General features: G+C 37.5%; 2 protein-coding genes across 3 annotated transcripts; both read left to right on the top strand.

Annotated features, from left to right (window-relative positions):
- Positions 1–1,237: 1,237 nt before the first annotated feature.
- LOC126631243 (protein EXPRESSION OF TERPENOIDS 1-like) lies at positions 1,238–3,780 on the top strand. 2 transcript variants are annotated; one of them, XM_050301416.1, is made up of 3 exons: positions 1,238–2,425; positions 2,964–3,362; positions 3,555–3,780. In XM_050301416.1, exons 1-3 carry the CDS (start codon positions 1,768–1,770, stop codon positions 3,569–3,571), a joined length of 1,074 nt encoding a protein of 357 aa, XP_050157373.1. In that variant the 5' UTR covers positions 1,238–1,767; the 3' UTR covers positions 3,572–3,780. The 2 variants fall into 2 exon arrangements, with proteins under 2 accessions (XP_050157373.1, XP_050157372.1); XM_050301415.1 differs by having other exon boundaries at positions 1,239–2,425; positions 2,964–3,780.
- A 6,440-nt stretch (positions 3,781–10,220) lies between these two features.
- Positions 10,221–15,849, top strand: LOC126633207 (V-type proton ATPase subunit a3-like). The gene is made up of 18 exons (XM_050303778.1): positions 10,221–10,457; positions 10,551–10,595; positions 10,809–10,931; positions 11,006–11,113; positions 11,293–11,403; positions 11,497–11,670; positions 11,903–12,040; positions 12,321–12,428; positions 12,548–12,655; positions 12,781–12,929; positions 13,264–13,417; positions 13,507–13,667; positions 13,756–13,962; positions 14,309–14,492; positions 14,595–14,678; positions 14,761–14,954; positions 15,136–15,195; positions 15,290–15,849. The coding sequence occupies exons 1-18, from the start codon at positions 10,302–10,304 to the stop codon at positions 15,492–15,494; spliced, it is 2,469 nt and encodes an 822-aa protein (XP_050159735.1). The 5' UTR covers positions 10,221–10,301; the 3' UTR covers positions 15,495–15,849.
- Positions 15,850–16,576: the final 727 nt, after the last annotated feature.

The following is a 16,576-nucleotide window of genomic DNA, read 5'->3' as shown; positions in this document are numbered from 1 at the left end:
TCAAGATTCACTTATATTTTTACAAATGACTTATTCTAAAAATATTTTTACCAGAAACACTTTCAATTATTTTAAAAATATTTATAAACGAGCCTATTATCTCTCTCTACAACTAGTCCGAATCTCGTTTCCACTAAAAAAAGGAAATTCAAATCTCCAATTTTGTAATTTAGGGTAGAGTACAATATTATTTGGAAAATCAAAATCGAGTTGTTTTTAACTTTTTATCAATGTTATCGATAAATGTATTTGGATTTGAAAAAATTGAATTTGGTGCCTGCTGGCATATAACCAACATGGAGCTGGGGTGCATGTGTCCTACAGTACATAGGAACAGCCCTTCAAGCCTAATTCTGTTAAATATTGCCATCAAAGATGTTGACCTTTTTTTTTTACAACCGCCCAAATTAAATCACAAAACACCAAATTTTTTGAATCAATTAGTCAATCACAAAATGATTACCCGAAGAATTTTAGTGGGACACGAGGCATCCAGCGACGTCAAAACAAATACGGCCCCCTAGAATTTCGTAAATCTCGATCTAAATTACGTTACCCAAAAAAAGAAGATGATGTTTTCTAGGGTTGCTTAGAAACTCGTTGGATAATGTCACGGGCGCTTAAAGTACACATGGCTTCTAGATATAGGTCTGTCATGAAGTGTGAGGCTGTATACGGATGTGATATTAGAAAATTTTAGGAGTCAGGAACACAAATAACGTTTTGTATTATTTTACATGTTATGGTAAATTTTAAATGATAGTGCTGATGTGTTTCATTTTAAGAAAACAACTTAGATGAAATAAGTTGATTATCGTTTTAGATTCTCAGCCCATTCATGCAACGTTACAAGAAAAATTACACTAAGATTATATGTTCAGACATTACATAACCGTTTACCTATTCTCCTTTGGTTTTAGATTCATGTTAACAAAATTCAAAATATAATTTGAGTGAAAAAATAACGTAAAGATAAAAAATGTTGTAGATAAACCAACAAATTGCTCATGATGGGGGGTAGATTGAGAAATCAAAATGGGGTAAAAAAAATATCTTAATTACAGAGACTGGTCAGAAAAAGTAGTAAGCGGTTTTTACGGTGCAATGACGAATAAGGCAAAGCTGATGAGGCGACACGTGGATGAACGAGGACCGTCGAGTGAGGATACGACGTCGGGATCGGGCCGTGTGAAGGTTGATTGAAACTGGAAGGACTTACAGATGGTTTAGTTGATCACCCAGTCGCTCAGAGTCTCTCTCTCTCTCACTAAAACTTGCATACAGTGGACAGGTTCAGAGGGGGAAAGGGAGGGAGGAGAGAGAAAGAGAGGGGGAAGTTGGGGCAGCTGTCTTAAATGAGGAAGGAAGGGAAAGAGCAGCAGTAGGGGCAGACTTGGTGCAGTTTCCATGGCGGCGTTTGCAGGGCTCTAATTCCGTGCCAATATTGTTATTGCTTCGAACTCCACGACAACACCACTAGATTCATTTCTAAACCCTTCCAGTTACTCACCTTACCCAACTCCAACAAAACCCAAAAAATATTTCCTTAATATTCTTCTTAGTGCTTAGTATTCTTACCCTAATGCTAAAATATTCCCAACATTTGCCCCTCAAAAAGCTGCAAAAACCCCACAAGGAGATCGCGGAGATTTAAAACACACGGTCGCACAGTACTAGCGCACAGATAAGATCACAGGGTCAAAAAAGGAAACTCAAGTTGTGGTTAATTAATATGGATTTGTACCCAAAATTGAGGTCATCAAAAAAATGGCAGGCTTGTTTTGCTTAGGAGGGAGAGATCAAGGCCCGACCAGCGGTGACAAACAAGGGGGAGAGGATCAGAGTGGAAGAGTGGGAGGAGCAGCAGCGGAAGCGGCGGCTGTAGGAGGAGGAGGGAACTTGTTTTTGTACAGATCATCAGGCGAGGCGCAGGCTGAGATCTACAACAAGGGGTTTGATATATGGCCGTCACAATACCACCCACACCAAAATTTGAACTACTACTCGTTTGGAGTGGATCCTACCTACAACCATAGACACCTGGACAACAACAACGACGGTGTTTCGGCGGATGATCTGTCGGCGGGGTTGAGGCTGACGATGATGAGAGGAGGATTAGGAGGGTTGGGAAGCAGCAGCGGCAGCATGAACTGCCAGGACTGTGGGAACCAAGCAAAGAAAGACTGTCCGCACCTTAGGTGCCGGACCTGTTGCAAGAGCCGAGGGTTTCAGTGCCAAACACACGTGAAGAGCACGTGGGTTCCCGCCGCGAAACGACGGGAGCGGCAGGAACAATTCTCTGCCTTACAGCAAAACCAAAACCAGCAACAACAGCAAGAACAGCAGATACAGTTTCGAGGTGAAAACCCCAAAAGGCTGAGAGATAACTCTCTTGCCTGCGTTCGTATTCCTTCCAACACGTCAGGTAAAACTTTTGGCTTTCAATACAAACAAATATATATAAGAATTGCACCAAAATTTTGCTTTAATTATAAATTATAAACATTTTTTTTGGGAGGAAATCTACTGAAATTTCGGAATTAATCACTTGACATTATTAAGAAATTTGAAAAAATAAATAAATTTGTTGCTTATTTAACCACAATATATAGTAAGATGTAGATCTTGCTGAAAGTGTGAATCCAACGAGGAATTAAGGGACAAAATTATATTTAAAATTTCATTTGGAAATTTTTCCGCCATCGAATCCGATACAGATCGTTTGCGTGTGGGAATATAGTGAACTCCATCGGATCCACACAGCCACCCACTCTCCATGCTTTTCTTTCTGTACATCCTTGTTCTTTGCTTTCACTGTTTGTTAGTAAACCTGACGAAGCAAAAGTCCCATGAAATTTCTTCACCACAATTTACATATATTCCCGTTTTATGTAATCTTTATAATTAATAACAACGAGATATTACTTATTTTTCTCTTTGTTGTGGGGGAGAACAAATTCTAGGGTTGGAGTTAAATCCATTTCCACCAGAAGTGAGCTCACCGGCGGTGTTCCGCTGCGTAAAAGTAAGTGCAATGGACGATGTAGATGAGCAATTCGCGTATCAAACGGCTGTCAACATCGGAGGGCATGTGTTCAAGGGACTTCTGTACGATCAGGGCATCGATGGTCAGTATTACCCGAGTTCTGGAGGAGGAGGAGGTGAGAGCTCCTCGGGCGGTCGAGGTACTAGTCATGATCACCACCAAGACGGAGGAGGAAGCGGAGGAGGAGGAGGTCATCCACATCATCAGCAACATGATCTTGTAACGGTCGCAGCTGCCGGCGGGACCTCTGGCAATCCATCTACTACGTTGCTTGACCCTTCTCTCTTCCCAGCTCCACTCAATGCTTTCATGGCTGGTACGCAATACTTTCCGCCTCCGAGGTCTTAAAAACCGAAAACAAAAAAATGGCAGTATTTGCTTGTTTGCTTTTAACAAAAATCTCTTATTGTCAGCTAGCTACTAGCTTAATTAGTCTAGCTGATGATGTTTATTTTTCTGATTATCATGGTTTTAAATTTCTTAATTTAATCTCATGCACTCAAAGTAGAAGACCTGGCTAGCTAGGGCTGGAGAATTGGATCGAGATGTCGACTCATGAATGACGAAGACGATATATATTTGGATGGACAGGGATGTTTGGTTTTTGTTCGAATTTCAATTCTGATTTTTCGTGGTTATTTATTTGATGAAGATAACTCTTATCAATGATGATGATGGTGACTCGTTAATAATCTAAATTAATTTAGAATTAATCTAAATTAAACATTTGTTTATCGTGGGTTTTTGTGTGTGGTTTGGTTACTTGGTTTGTGCAGCATGCATTTGGATATGTGCGCATTGCATATAAATTGTTTGTTTATGATAATGTTATGTGTTATTTGGAATTAAATCTTAATTAGATTAGTGATTAGATATGAGTAGTGTTATCATATCTGGGTTTTCTGAGTGGCGGTGAACTCGAAGCCGCTTTTCCAGTTTATCCGTTCCCTTGCCGGATGAATTACTAGGTTTCGTGTTTGGTTACCCAAACAATATTCTGAGTTTAAATGCTTTCGTGTTTTGATCTTTTCGGTCCTACCAAATTCATCATCTTCTGTAAAACAAAAAGAAAGGGAGAGAGAAAGGATGGAAGGGACATGGAAGGTCTAGGTCTAGAAAAATGACTCATATTAAACTCTAGTGTTTCGAATTAATCATGCGGTGTTAAAAGTTACACATGACGTTTTGTTATTAGTTTGAGATGTCATGGTGGCGTCCCGGAAATTGTAGGTAAGTTTTGCATTCTACAACTATTTTTAGAGAAAATCTTACATTGAACAGATTTACTGCCACAGTGTTGTTTCGGTTCACTAATACAACACTATGTGAAAAGAAATTTCCATATGTTATTGTATTATTGGATTGTGACGTTACGATAGCAGTGAACTCGTTCTATGTACGTTATTCTCCTCCTTCGAAAGGCTTTCAAAATGCTCATGCATTGACAAATGGCAGGGTAGGCATTTCCCTATTCCAGAAAGATAAACTCTATATCTGTCTCTCTTCTGTGTGTTTCTGTGTGTAGAACTGTATCTGTATGATGAGCACAAACCCTTTAATTAGTTAGCTACGTATAAGGATAATACAAAGGCATTAACGCCAACAACTTGCCTGCAAAACTGCATAATTTGGGCACTTGAAATTGACAAGCGTGGATCGATGTGACATGCATGGAAAAGACCTATATATCCAGCCAGCTTGCTGGGCATTAGCTCTTAATGTTTAATGCAGACTCTGAAAGTGTGTGCATGTGATGTGTTTATTTACAAATATTTGAGATCCTTTTTTATTCTCTGTGTTCGGAGCTAGCGATCAAGAGATCCGGACCACTCATTTAAAATTCTACAATCCTAATTTATTGATTCTACTGACCTACGTACATCACACAAATCAAGGGTTTGAATCTCTCTATATACCTTTGAACGGCCCAAATTTTTGGGTACGGAGGCTTCGAACTTGAAAATTCAGAGAGGATCTCGATTATTTATATATGTATGTGTATAGCTATATAGTGGGGATATAGGCGGAGGTACAAAATTCCATGCATGATTCAATAGGATCTTTAATGACGCTTCCATAGACTGCTACATTTGGTAAGCACGAAGGGAACATAAAGCTTACCCCAAAACTTCCCTTGTTTTGTATAGTTTTTCTGACCCTAACGTGTGCAACCTCATCCTCCACCGTCCGATTTGAAACATTATAGCCTTGTTATATTTACGTACACTTGATGATGATGATCAATTTCTTATGTATGCGTGTTTATTTATTCATTTATTTATGATTTTCTTTCGTGTTTGGGTATTTATTTAAAAAAAAAAGCTAATTAAGGAGGTAAACATGCATGTATAACTGGTAGCGTTTGGATGTCATAATAAAAATAACAAATATTCTTAATTATTGAAGGGGGAAGTACTAGGTAAATGTGTGGACAATGTCGGATTCAGAATTTGAATCTTGAGGGGTCTCAATGTTAAATACAAGTTTTTTGGATAGGAACCGTGCACGAAAAGAAAAATAAGTTTATTCACTTGGATGGCTTGTTGTGCACTTGTCAATAGATATCAGCATATGTCAAATCAATCTGATAAGTGATATTGAAAGAATTTGTAGAGTGCTGTTGACGCAACATGTCGAGATATACTTAGCATGCATGCATTACATTGAATATTTAGTAGGTACAAAAGAAAACCATACCAAACATTCAGAAGGTCATCAGAAGACCTTCATATGTATATTTTCCAGACTTGATCCTAGGACTACCTTGCTCCCTATTTCCATCCATACCAAACATTCGGAAGGTCATCAGAAGACCTTCATATGTATATTTTCCAGACTTGATCCTAGGACTACCTTGCTCCCTATTTCCATCCACCTCTGGATGTGGGCATGGGTGTATTGGTTAAAGAAGATGTGCTTCTTCATAAGATTCTCACCCGCAATTTGGATGAGTTCTGGAATGAATATTGCTTATATATAAGAATATAGATAATTATACGGTGGATATTTCGAGATCTTAACGTTTAGATAGTAGTTATTGTACTTTTAACCTATAATCTTTAAGGTTAGATCTCTGTAAACCCTAGAACTAGGTTAACGTAGCAGTGTCTCACTTTATGCATCAGGAAAAAAGATGAACCCTAGTTTTTGACCCTCCCGTTTAGTATTTGACTGGTCTTTGTTTGGCTCAGCAAAATGTGGAAAAAGAAAGGTTCTTTCATGTATAACCTAAAATGTCAAATCTAAGGCTATATATACGTATATAAGTATACACACACACACAGATATATATATATATATTCAAATGATCACGGTCAAACAACCGTGGAAGGAAAAAGGGTTTTTGATTGATCAGATTGTTAACACGGAGTCGAGACATAGGCAGCCAGACTATATATATCCATCATTTGACTTCCCAAATCTCGTACGTCTAGATTTTTAATTTCTAAATTTATAAAACGCTAGCAAACTTTAGTGCAACGAAAATATTGTTCTTTTGTGACTGAAAGGTTATGGTTTTGAGTTTTGAAAACAACATTTTGCAAAGTAGAAGTAAGGTTGCATACGATAGACGTTTCCTCCGAGACCCTCGCAAGGTGAGAACCTTATTGTCTTGGGGTAATGCTAGATAGCGTCACTAGTCGTAGAGGAATAATACCGGTTTTCAATCTTTGTCTTTGATTAAACCGTATTGTACATTAAATTTATCTTAGATATAGAGAAATGATGATTTCAACTTAGGTGCACAAGATAAGCACGTAGTTCTAATCAACTTAGCTAAGTTCATATTTATGAAAAACAATTCATTTGAACGAGGGCTAAGTTGTCATACTGTTACAACAGCCTGCCCTTCTAACGCTCAGACTGATTAGAGGAAACTTAATTAGCCACCAAACTGATATCGAGATCACTGAAATTAATTGTATTTGAAATTTGAAAACATTGACACATCAAGATGGAACGAATAAACAGTATTTGTTTTGACGAGAGATTTTTCAGTGTGACCGTCACAAGAGGTGGTACACCACGTGTCCTTATATAAATGATGGGTTATGTGTGTTAAAATGTTAATAACTTAAAAATTAAAATTTTCCTCCACTTGCATAAAAACATGTGATATATCATCCGTGTTCCCGTTACAACTAAAAATTTCTCTGTGTTGACCCACCTAAGTTGAATGAAGGGTTTGATCAAGGACTTATACGTACTGCTAATTACTTTGTCATTTAAATTCTCCGGGTGTCTTTCCCACTTGACTTTCTGACTTACAACTGCACTACTACTATGTATGCAATCAATCACCCTTATTTTCTGGCTTTGTGCTCGGAATTATCAGATCATCACGAGTCAATTAGGGCTCGTGGGAAGAGAGAGAGAGAGATGCGTGTTTAATAGTAACCAGTGATGTATGTGAGATGCGTGTTTAATAGTAACCAGTGATGTATGTGGGGTATATATATATATATATATATATGAACTACTGTACTAGTAGTCTCCCTATTAGTAAAATTTTAAATATGGATCCCTACATGCACAAGAGAAAAATAAATAGTAAGGGAAACGTTATAGGCTCATGAGTTTTTTTATTTTCAGATTGAATCAATTAAAGGATAATTTAAACGTAACAAGGGTATGTAAAAAGAGATTGAAAAGTGTGTGCGGAACTTATTTTTCAAGATTTCTATTGATACAACGACAGTCTAAAATATATTGCTTTACACAAGAAAAAGACTCAAACTTGAGTGTAAAGAGAGGTGAACACCTGCTTTTGAAAACTTACCTAACCCGCTCGGCCGTTGAAGCACATAAAGCGGTCGAGCAGAATAGTGATCACATCGTTAATTAGGGGACACGAAATGGGCATGATATCGAGTTGTATAGCTCTCTGCCGTGTGCACGTAGTCCATCTCCATCTCCATCTCCATCTCCATATCCCTCCGCTTTTCTCTATCTAGCTATGTAGATGGTTAAAAAAAAAAAAAAAAAAAACCCTAGTAGAATTTATGAGATCATCAAGTGGAACAAATGCAGCTAGGGTTTATCATTTCTTCCTCCAATATTTGATTATTATATATTGTATATAGATATAGGGTGAGCAGGGCTAGGTTGGAGCGTAGGGTTGTGGCCAGGCCGCATGCGGATTGCCGTTTAGCTACGACGGTGGTCCAGAACACATCCGCGTCTGCTACCGCTACGTATATGTAGCTGCTACTGCTAGGTTTTCTGTTTGAGTCAGTGTGTGACTGTGAGAATATACATAGGATATGTATGTATGTAATCTGTATGTACTTGCGGTGCTCCTGCTAATCCTTGTGATTGTTTTTGTTTAAAAGAAGGCCATAACGCCTGCCATCATCCTCAATCCGGCCGGCACTGACTTCAAGGCATCCTTCTTTCGTTTTTGCATTTAATTATTTACAATTTTTGTAAATCTATTTTATTACAAGTGATATCTATTTTAATTTATAGTAAGGGTGATGATGTTTGAACTCGTAACGCTGTGAATTGAAGAATAATGTTATATGGCAATTCACCACTTACTTATGCAAATCTACTTACGGGCCACCGAAGAGAGATCATTGTTTTGCTTTTTAATGATTTGCACCCACGTATTTTAACTTCTCACACATCGATCTTTGTTTTTGACCATCGAAAATAACAAATAATATTAAACAAGGGTGTGAAAAAGGATGTGTGTTTATCATTTTAATGTCTAACGAAAAGAGATAACTTTATTGGATCTAAATTATGAAGAGTCCAACTTTCATCCAAAAGGAGACTCACTAGTCTAATCAAAATGTTTACTTTGTGCCTATCTACTTGTTTGGATGAGGGGCTACAAAAATACTAGAGGTGTATTCAATTGAGATTTTTTTTTATGATTTTAATTCTTTTTACAAATTCAGGGGTATTCAATTATGATTTTAAGTCATTCTTTGAAAGTTTAGGTGCATTCAATTATAAATTGATAGGATTTTTAAAAATTGAGGGAATTAAAGAGATTTCATAGTGAATTTAAACATTCACAAATCTCACATCTCCTTTGAGAGAATTCACTAAAATAAATTCATGAAAATTTTAAACTCCATCAAGATTCATAATTTATAAAATTCATCAAAATCCCTCAAAATCCCAATTGCATACACCCCTCTTATTAACATTCAATTCAGCACACTTATGTGGTAGAACACTACTAATATAAAGAAATGTACTCGACACAAATGTTTTTCAAATCTATTGCATCCACCATTTTTATGTTAAGATGTTTAATGAATTTTTTTTTTCGAGTTTTGGTTGAATTTAAAGTCTCTTATCTTACATATTATAAAAACGTTTTTTTTTTTTTTTTTTTGTTTTTGTTTTGTTATAGAAATTTTGTTGGGAGGGATGGGTTTTTCTTATACTGAGAGAAAACCCTAGTTTCAGAATAATATACAGTACAAAATTCATCTAAATTATAAGGAAACGATTCATACATTGGTGGTAAGGGAAAATACACTATTACGGTCTAATGATATTCTTATTCACTTGTCAATGAGAGGAGTTAGGTTCAGTTCTCGCGAATTTGAACCACATTATTGCTAGCCCGTTGTGAGACTTAGCCCACTCTCCAACACCTGTAGACATTATCGTTTGTTACAAAAAAAAAAAAAAAAAAAAAGAAGGAAAAACACTATTTTAGGTAACTTGACTAAAAGCAGATCTATTTATCAAAGGAGTGTTGAAATGATTTTATTTATTTATTTTTTACTTTCTTTGGCGATATACACACAATAATTAAAATTCAAAATTGTGGCCAATTGTAGTGGGCCTGGACCCTTTTAATGGAATCATTGCCAAATCCAATTCGAAGGGGCTTTTAAGCCATGAAATTAAACTTGGGCCATGGACATTCATGGGCTCGAATTGACTGATCGAAGAGTCCAGGTCAACCTACGAATCAGAATAAAAACGTGATTGCGACGTTGACAATTGCCACCGTACCATTGAAATAGTAGGTGTTAACTGTTTTATCTCATCTTCCACGAAACGCTGCGTTTCAGCTGCCCGCGTATGTGATCCAGAGAGCGCCCACCGCGCCACGTCAAAGTTAAAACGACGCCGCAACGTAAAGTAAAAGGTTTGAAAAAAGGAAAAAACGGTAGGTGTGCGGTACACGACTCAGAAATAAATAAATAAATAAGAAAAAGAAAACAGTTTGACGTTTGAAGAACCCAGAGAGAAAATAACAGATTTGTGAAAATTTGCCGGGAAAATGGTGACGACGGAAGCGGCGGGAGGAGGGTGCTGTCCGACGATGGATCTTCTGCGGTCGGAGCCAATGCAGTTAGTGCAACTCATCATTCCGATCGAGTCGTCTCGCCACGCCATCTCCTACCTCGGCGATCTCGGCCTCTTTCAATTCAAAGACGTAATCTTTGCTCTCGCATTTACTCTTTCTCTTTTCAATTTTTTTTTTCAATTTTCTGTTCATTTTTTGGATTTTTTTGTTTTTTTTTTGCAGCTCAATGCGGAAAAGAGCCCGTTCCAGCGAACATACGCCACTCAGGTGCGTAGATTTTATTTTATTTTCATTTTTATGAATTAATGAACCAATTTAATTTCATACGATATGAAATAATGTGTTATAAGAAAGTAATTGGATGTGGTATTTGGAAATCGGCGATTAATTGCCGTGGTTTCTGTGGTTTTGTGAGTAAATTTGCAAAAAATATGGTTGATCTGAAAATCTTGTTTGTGGATTTGAAATTGTGTGATGCAGATCAAACGGTGTGGTGAAATGGCTCGGAGGTTACGGTTCTTCAATGAACAAATGAAGAAGGCCGGCTTGTCGCCCTCAACAAGGTCCATGATTAGCAATGACATCGATCTCGATAACTTGGAGGTAGTTTCAGTACTTGAGTTGATATTTTTGGAGTTTTCTATGGTCTACATTGAATCATTTTCCCCCTTTGCTAGGTTAAACTTGGTGAACTTGAAGCCGATCTGTTAGAAATTAATGCGAACAATGAACAATTACAACGCACTTACAGTGAATTGTTAGAATATAAACTTGTTCTGCAGAAGGTATGGCTTGTTTTACTGTTATTGCAGTTAGTTCTATGAGAGCGTTGTTTACATTTTAGTTTGTTGCGGTCATGAGAAATTCCTCAACTTAACTAATTCATTTGTAATTATTTGTTATTGTGTCATTGATTTCCTTCATGTGATCCATAAAGTGAACTCGACTTGTTTACTTGTTTCAGGCTGGCGAGTTTTTTAATTCAGCTCAAAGCACTGCTGCAGCTCTGCAGAGAGAACTTGAAGTGCAGCATAGTATGGAAAGATCCATCGACAGTCCATTATTACTCGAACAAGTGCAGATTTGTAGTTTTTGGTTTCATTTTTTCGTTGAAGATGAATTATTTTATCGTATCCTTTGACTGATGCTTAGGTATTTTCTGTTGTAGGAAATGACAACAGACCTATCAAAGCATGTTAAGCTTGGATCTGTTAGTGGTCTTGTTCCAAGAGAAAAATCGATGGCTTTTGAAAGGATTCTGTTTCGTGCAACCAGGGGTAATGTGTTTCTGAAGCAGGCTGTGGTCAATGACCGTGTCGTTGATCCTGTGTCAGGAGAGAAGGTTAATACTCAATAACATAACTATTTCATGTTCATATATATCTTTTGCGAACTGTCCGTCTTATTTCACTTATTGTGGAAGTGCACACGCACAGATGATGGTTAATCTTGTTGCATGCTGTACTTTTTTCGTGTATGTGAATCCTAGTATGCCTAGATATCATTGTCTTCCTGCAGGATGATTGAATACTTTTTTTTTCTTTTCGGGAAATTAACAAGTTAATATTTTACAGGTTGAGAAAAATGTGTTTATCATCTTCTATTCTGGAGAAAGAGCAAAGAACAAAATTCTGAAAATATGTGAAGCTTTTGGAGCAAACCGTTACCCATTTACAGATGACTTGGGAAAACAATTTCAGATGATTAACGAGGTATGCAGTATTCTTACCTCTATATATGTGGAATCAACAGCTTTACTGTACCACAACTTAATTACGTTTAGATTGAAAATTTTCTTTTGTATTAATGTGTGTGTGTATATCTTTCATACAGGGGTTTTCCTTAAATGTTGAGTTTAAATAGTCTGGATTTATTATCATTAAAATATCAAACTCTGTGCTCAATAAGAGATGAGTGTGTCCGTCTTTAATTACAGTTACTGACTTATTCTGTAATCTAAATTCTGAATTCTATAACCACTTTAATTTCTAGGTGTCTGGAAAACTTTCAGAGCTGAAGACTACCATAGATGCTGGATTGTTGCACAGAAGCAGTTTATTACAGACAATTGGCCATCAATATGAGCAGTGGAACCTTCTGGTTTGTTATTCCAAATACTTATGCTTCGAGCTACTAATTCTCCATTCATGTTTGTATTTCATAGTCATTGAGTTTAGTTTTGTTTGATCGCTGAGTTTTATTCCTCTATGCCTCGATAGGTGAAGAAGGAAAAATCCATTTACCATACGTTAAACATGCTAAGCATTGATGTGAGTAGAATGTGTCTTGTTGCAGAAGGTTGGTGTCCTGTATATGCATCAAACCAGGTTTGATCTTTGTCCTGTAACACTTTCCAAAATTGTATTCAATGCTAAAACTTGGCATGAATCATTTGCAAGTGCAATGTATGTTTGAAGAATTTTTCAATTAACACAGGCTTGATGTTTCACAGATTCAAAACACATTGCAGCGGGCATCCTTAGATAGCAACTCTCAACTTGGCGCCATATTCCAGGTTTTGCATACAAAGGAACCGCCACCGACATATTTCCGCACAAACAAATTCACTTCTGCTTTTCAAGAAATTGTTGATGCATACGGGTGAGTCATTTTGCATGTTATGCCTACACAAGGTGTTGCACAATGCTCGGTAGGAGGATCGTGAGAGATGGTAGACTGAGAGCAGGGGTGGCAGAGGGGGGAGGGTGAGGTCTTTTGGGGAAGTTTGGGAATTACCTGTTTATTTCTTTTAACCTGTTTATAATGGTAAAACATAATTTTTATTGTTCTTTACCTTTTGTCTTCCTTCTCTTCCATCAAGCAGAAAGGAAGACCATTTCCTAACCTACTTAAGTTATTTTACTTAGACTGCACTATTCATGTTTCCGAATGAGATCATTTCGGGAAGAATTTGTCTAATGTATCATCCTCACAGGGTCGCCAAGTATCAGGAGGCTAATCCAGGCGTATACACCATTATCACATTCCCTTTCCTTTTTGCTGTAATGTTTGGAGATTGGGGACATGGTATTTGCTTGTTGCTGGCATCACTCTATTTCATAATCCGGGAGAGGAAGTTTTCTAGCCAGGTAATGCTGCATTGCTTTGTGACCGTAGACGGACTATTTGCTTCTTGTAACTTTCACACGGTTCTATTAACTCGATTTGTTGACAACAGAAACTCGGGGACATCGTAGAAATGACATTTGGTGGCCGTTATATTATTATGATGATGGCGCTGTTCTCAATTTACACAGGACTGATATATAATGAATTATTTTCGGTCCCATTTGAGTTATTTGGGAAATCTGCCTATGGGTGCCGTGACCCATCTTGTAGGTACACAATCAGCCTGAGATCCTGAACATATGTGTGGTCTCTCAATCCCATTTGAGTTGATTAAACTTGGGTTTCTGTTGTGTGGCAGAGACGCTACTACAGTCGGTTTGACTAAGGTTCGTGACACTTATCCGTTTGGTGTGGATCCCAAATGGCATGGTTCTCGATCTGAGTTACCATTTCTTAACTCATTGAAGATGAAGATGTCAATCCTACTTGGAGTAGCCCAGATGAATCTTGGAATCGTTTTGAGTTACTTTAATGCAAAATTCTTTGCGGATAAACTGAATATTTGGTAAGCTATACTACTCAACCTCGATCTTGCATTAATATATGCATATGTATATATAGGAATAGGAACTTCCATCGGTGTGTAATTGAAATTGAATTATCTTTATCTTTTATCTCTCCGCGCAAAAAGAAAAAAAAAGAATTATCTTTATGTGTATCGTACTTCCTATAAAGCATTTAGTGTGACTGTTTGGGATATCGTAAATCTCGCATGACATGCCCGTCCACCTTAAATGTGAAAATTGATATGTATTTCTTCTCCTCTATCTTGTTCACTCTCTTTCGGAGAGTGAATGTGTAAGATTATGAGTTACTTTCTTAATGTTGACAATCTAACCATATTCTTTTAGGTACCAATTTGTTCCTCAGATGATATTTTTAAACAGCCTGTTTGGCTACCTTTCTCTCCTAATTATTGTGAAATGGTGCACTGGTTCACAAGCCGATTTGTACCATGTAATGATATACATGTTCCTGAGTCCTACTGACGACCTCGGTGAAAATCAGCTTTTTTGGGGGCAAAGATTCCTTCAGGTTTGCTCTTCTTCCTTCAATTACGCTGCAAAATTTCTCAATCAGTACGAGAGAGTGACACTATTCCTAACAATTTTTTTTTTTCCGTGTGTTTAATTACAGATTTTGTTACTGCTATCGGCTCTTGTTGCTGTACCATGGATGCTGTTTCCAAAGCCTTATTTCTTGAAGAAACAGCATGAGGAGGTAAACTTGAAACTAAACAGCCTCTTTACTTTGCTTTTATTCTTTTCCTTCTTTCTCTTTTCACCCTATTACCTTCTCTCAGAGGCACCAAGGTCAATCCTACGCACTGCTTCACAGCGGCGAGGACCCTCTTGACGAGGAGCACCACCCAAGTTTACATGGTCATGAGGAATTTGAATTCACCGAAGTCTTTGTACACCAACTCATACATACCATAGAATTTGTGCTTGGAGCGGTGTCTAATACAGCTTCGTATCTACGTTTATGGGCACTCAGGTGAGTGAATAACAACTTACAACCATCTAATAGCACCGACTTGAAGCATAATTAGGCATCTAAGTCAGTACGGTTCACATATTACATGGCTGATGAAAATAAAAATTCTATGATCACCTGGTTCTTTGTTTCACCTACCGGATGATGACCGTCTTGTTTGCCCTTGTTTTGCTTTCTTCAGTTTGGCGCATTCGGAGTTGTCCAGTGTATTTTACGACAAGGTTCTACTTCTAGCCTGGGGGTAAGTTCTTTCACAGTTTTACTCATCTTTCGTTCGTCACGGTAGTCTGAGACTCAAATTATCGGAGTAATGAATCCTTTCGGAACCACTACAGGTACAACAATGTGATCATTCTGATCATTGGCATAATCGTCTTTATATGCGCGACAGTCGGAGTGCTGCTAGTGATGGAGACCTTGAGTGCATTCTTACATGCCTTGAGGCTTCACTGGGTGGAGTTCCAGAACAAGTTCTATGAGGGCTCTGGTTACAAATTCTATCCCTTCTCATTTGCATTGCTCAGCGAGGAGGACGAATGATGCACTGCCGTCGTTTGTACAATTTTTGTATGCATAGAAATTATTTTCGAACGGGGGTACGAGTGTGACAAACGTACAAAATACAGATACAGCTGGAGGTTTGTCATGCAGTTTGGATTCAGTCTTTTTTGAGCATGCTCTTTCTTGTCATCGATTACTAGTTGCAGATATAGCTGGGGTCTCATGGGTTCATGATATTTTTATATAGTCTTTCCTTTTCTTTCGGGCTTATGTTTTGTTGTCAACCAAACAGAAATGTATTGATATTATTCAACGTACAAATATACTAATACAGAACTGTTAGGATTCATCTATTCATTGAACTTCTCGATTAATGTAAGAGAAAATTCATGTTTGGTACTGTGTTTTGGATCAATTTTTTAGACTTACAATTCCTTTCACTTACAAATCAAGTAGAACTGCCATCGAGAAATGATTTTAGCATTCTTTTTGTTTTCTAGCACTCCATTTTTTTCTCAATTTTTTTCATTGAATAAATTAAACAAAATTAATGGATAAAAATGAAAAGAAAAGCGCAGAACCCGAGAGGCCACAATTACGGCGAGCAAACATATTAATGACGAAGAACGTATTTTTGTTATGTTACTAATACTTGTACTTGCTTTGACAGGACGTAAAACATAACATTGTGACCGCCCATTTCCACACAATGAGACGGGTGTTATAAGGCAGGTCTAGGCTCAGCGTAAGGCCTCGGCCTTCTAAGTAGCCCGATGAAGCAATTGGGCCATTGCCTCCCTAGTTGAGGGCCCATTATGTAACTACCTTTTTAATATATTAGGCCACCAAATCCACATGATCCATAAATCCGGACCCTTAAAATTGATCTAACGGCAAAAGTTATTATAATTTTTAAAGGGGTTCCTTATTTGTAGTCGTTTGATCAAATTTCAAAAACTCTGATTGGTGGATTATGTGGATTTGGTGAAAGAGATCTGGAGAAGATACCTTTCGAGGCAAGAAATTGGACGTGGGTCAAATACGATTAGACGCGTGAGAGATTTGACATTGACTTTTACTTGAAGGTTTGAACAACGTTAACATGTTCAAATTTCGTGATT

Source organism: Malus sylvestris, chromosome 8 (genome assembly GCF_916048215.2).
Source record: "Malus sylvestris chromosome 8, drMalSylv7.2, whole genome shotgun sequence".
Taxonomy (NCBI): Eukaryota; Viridiplantae; Streptophyta; class Magnoliopsida; order Rosales; family Rosaceae; genus Malus; species Malus sylvestris.
Note: the sequence above shows the minus strand (reverse complement) of the source record. Positions and strands in the feature narration are given on the sequence as shown.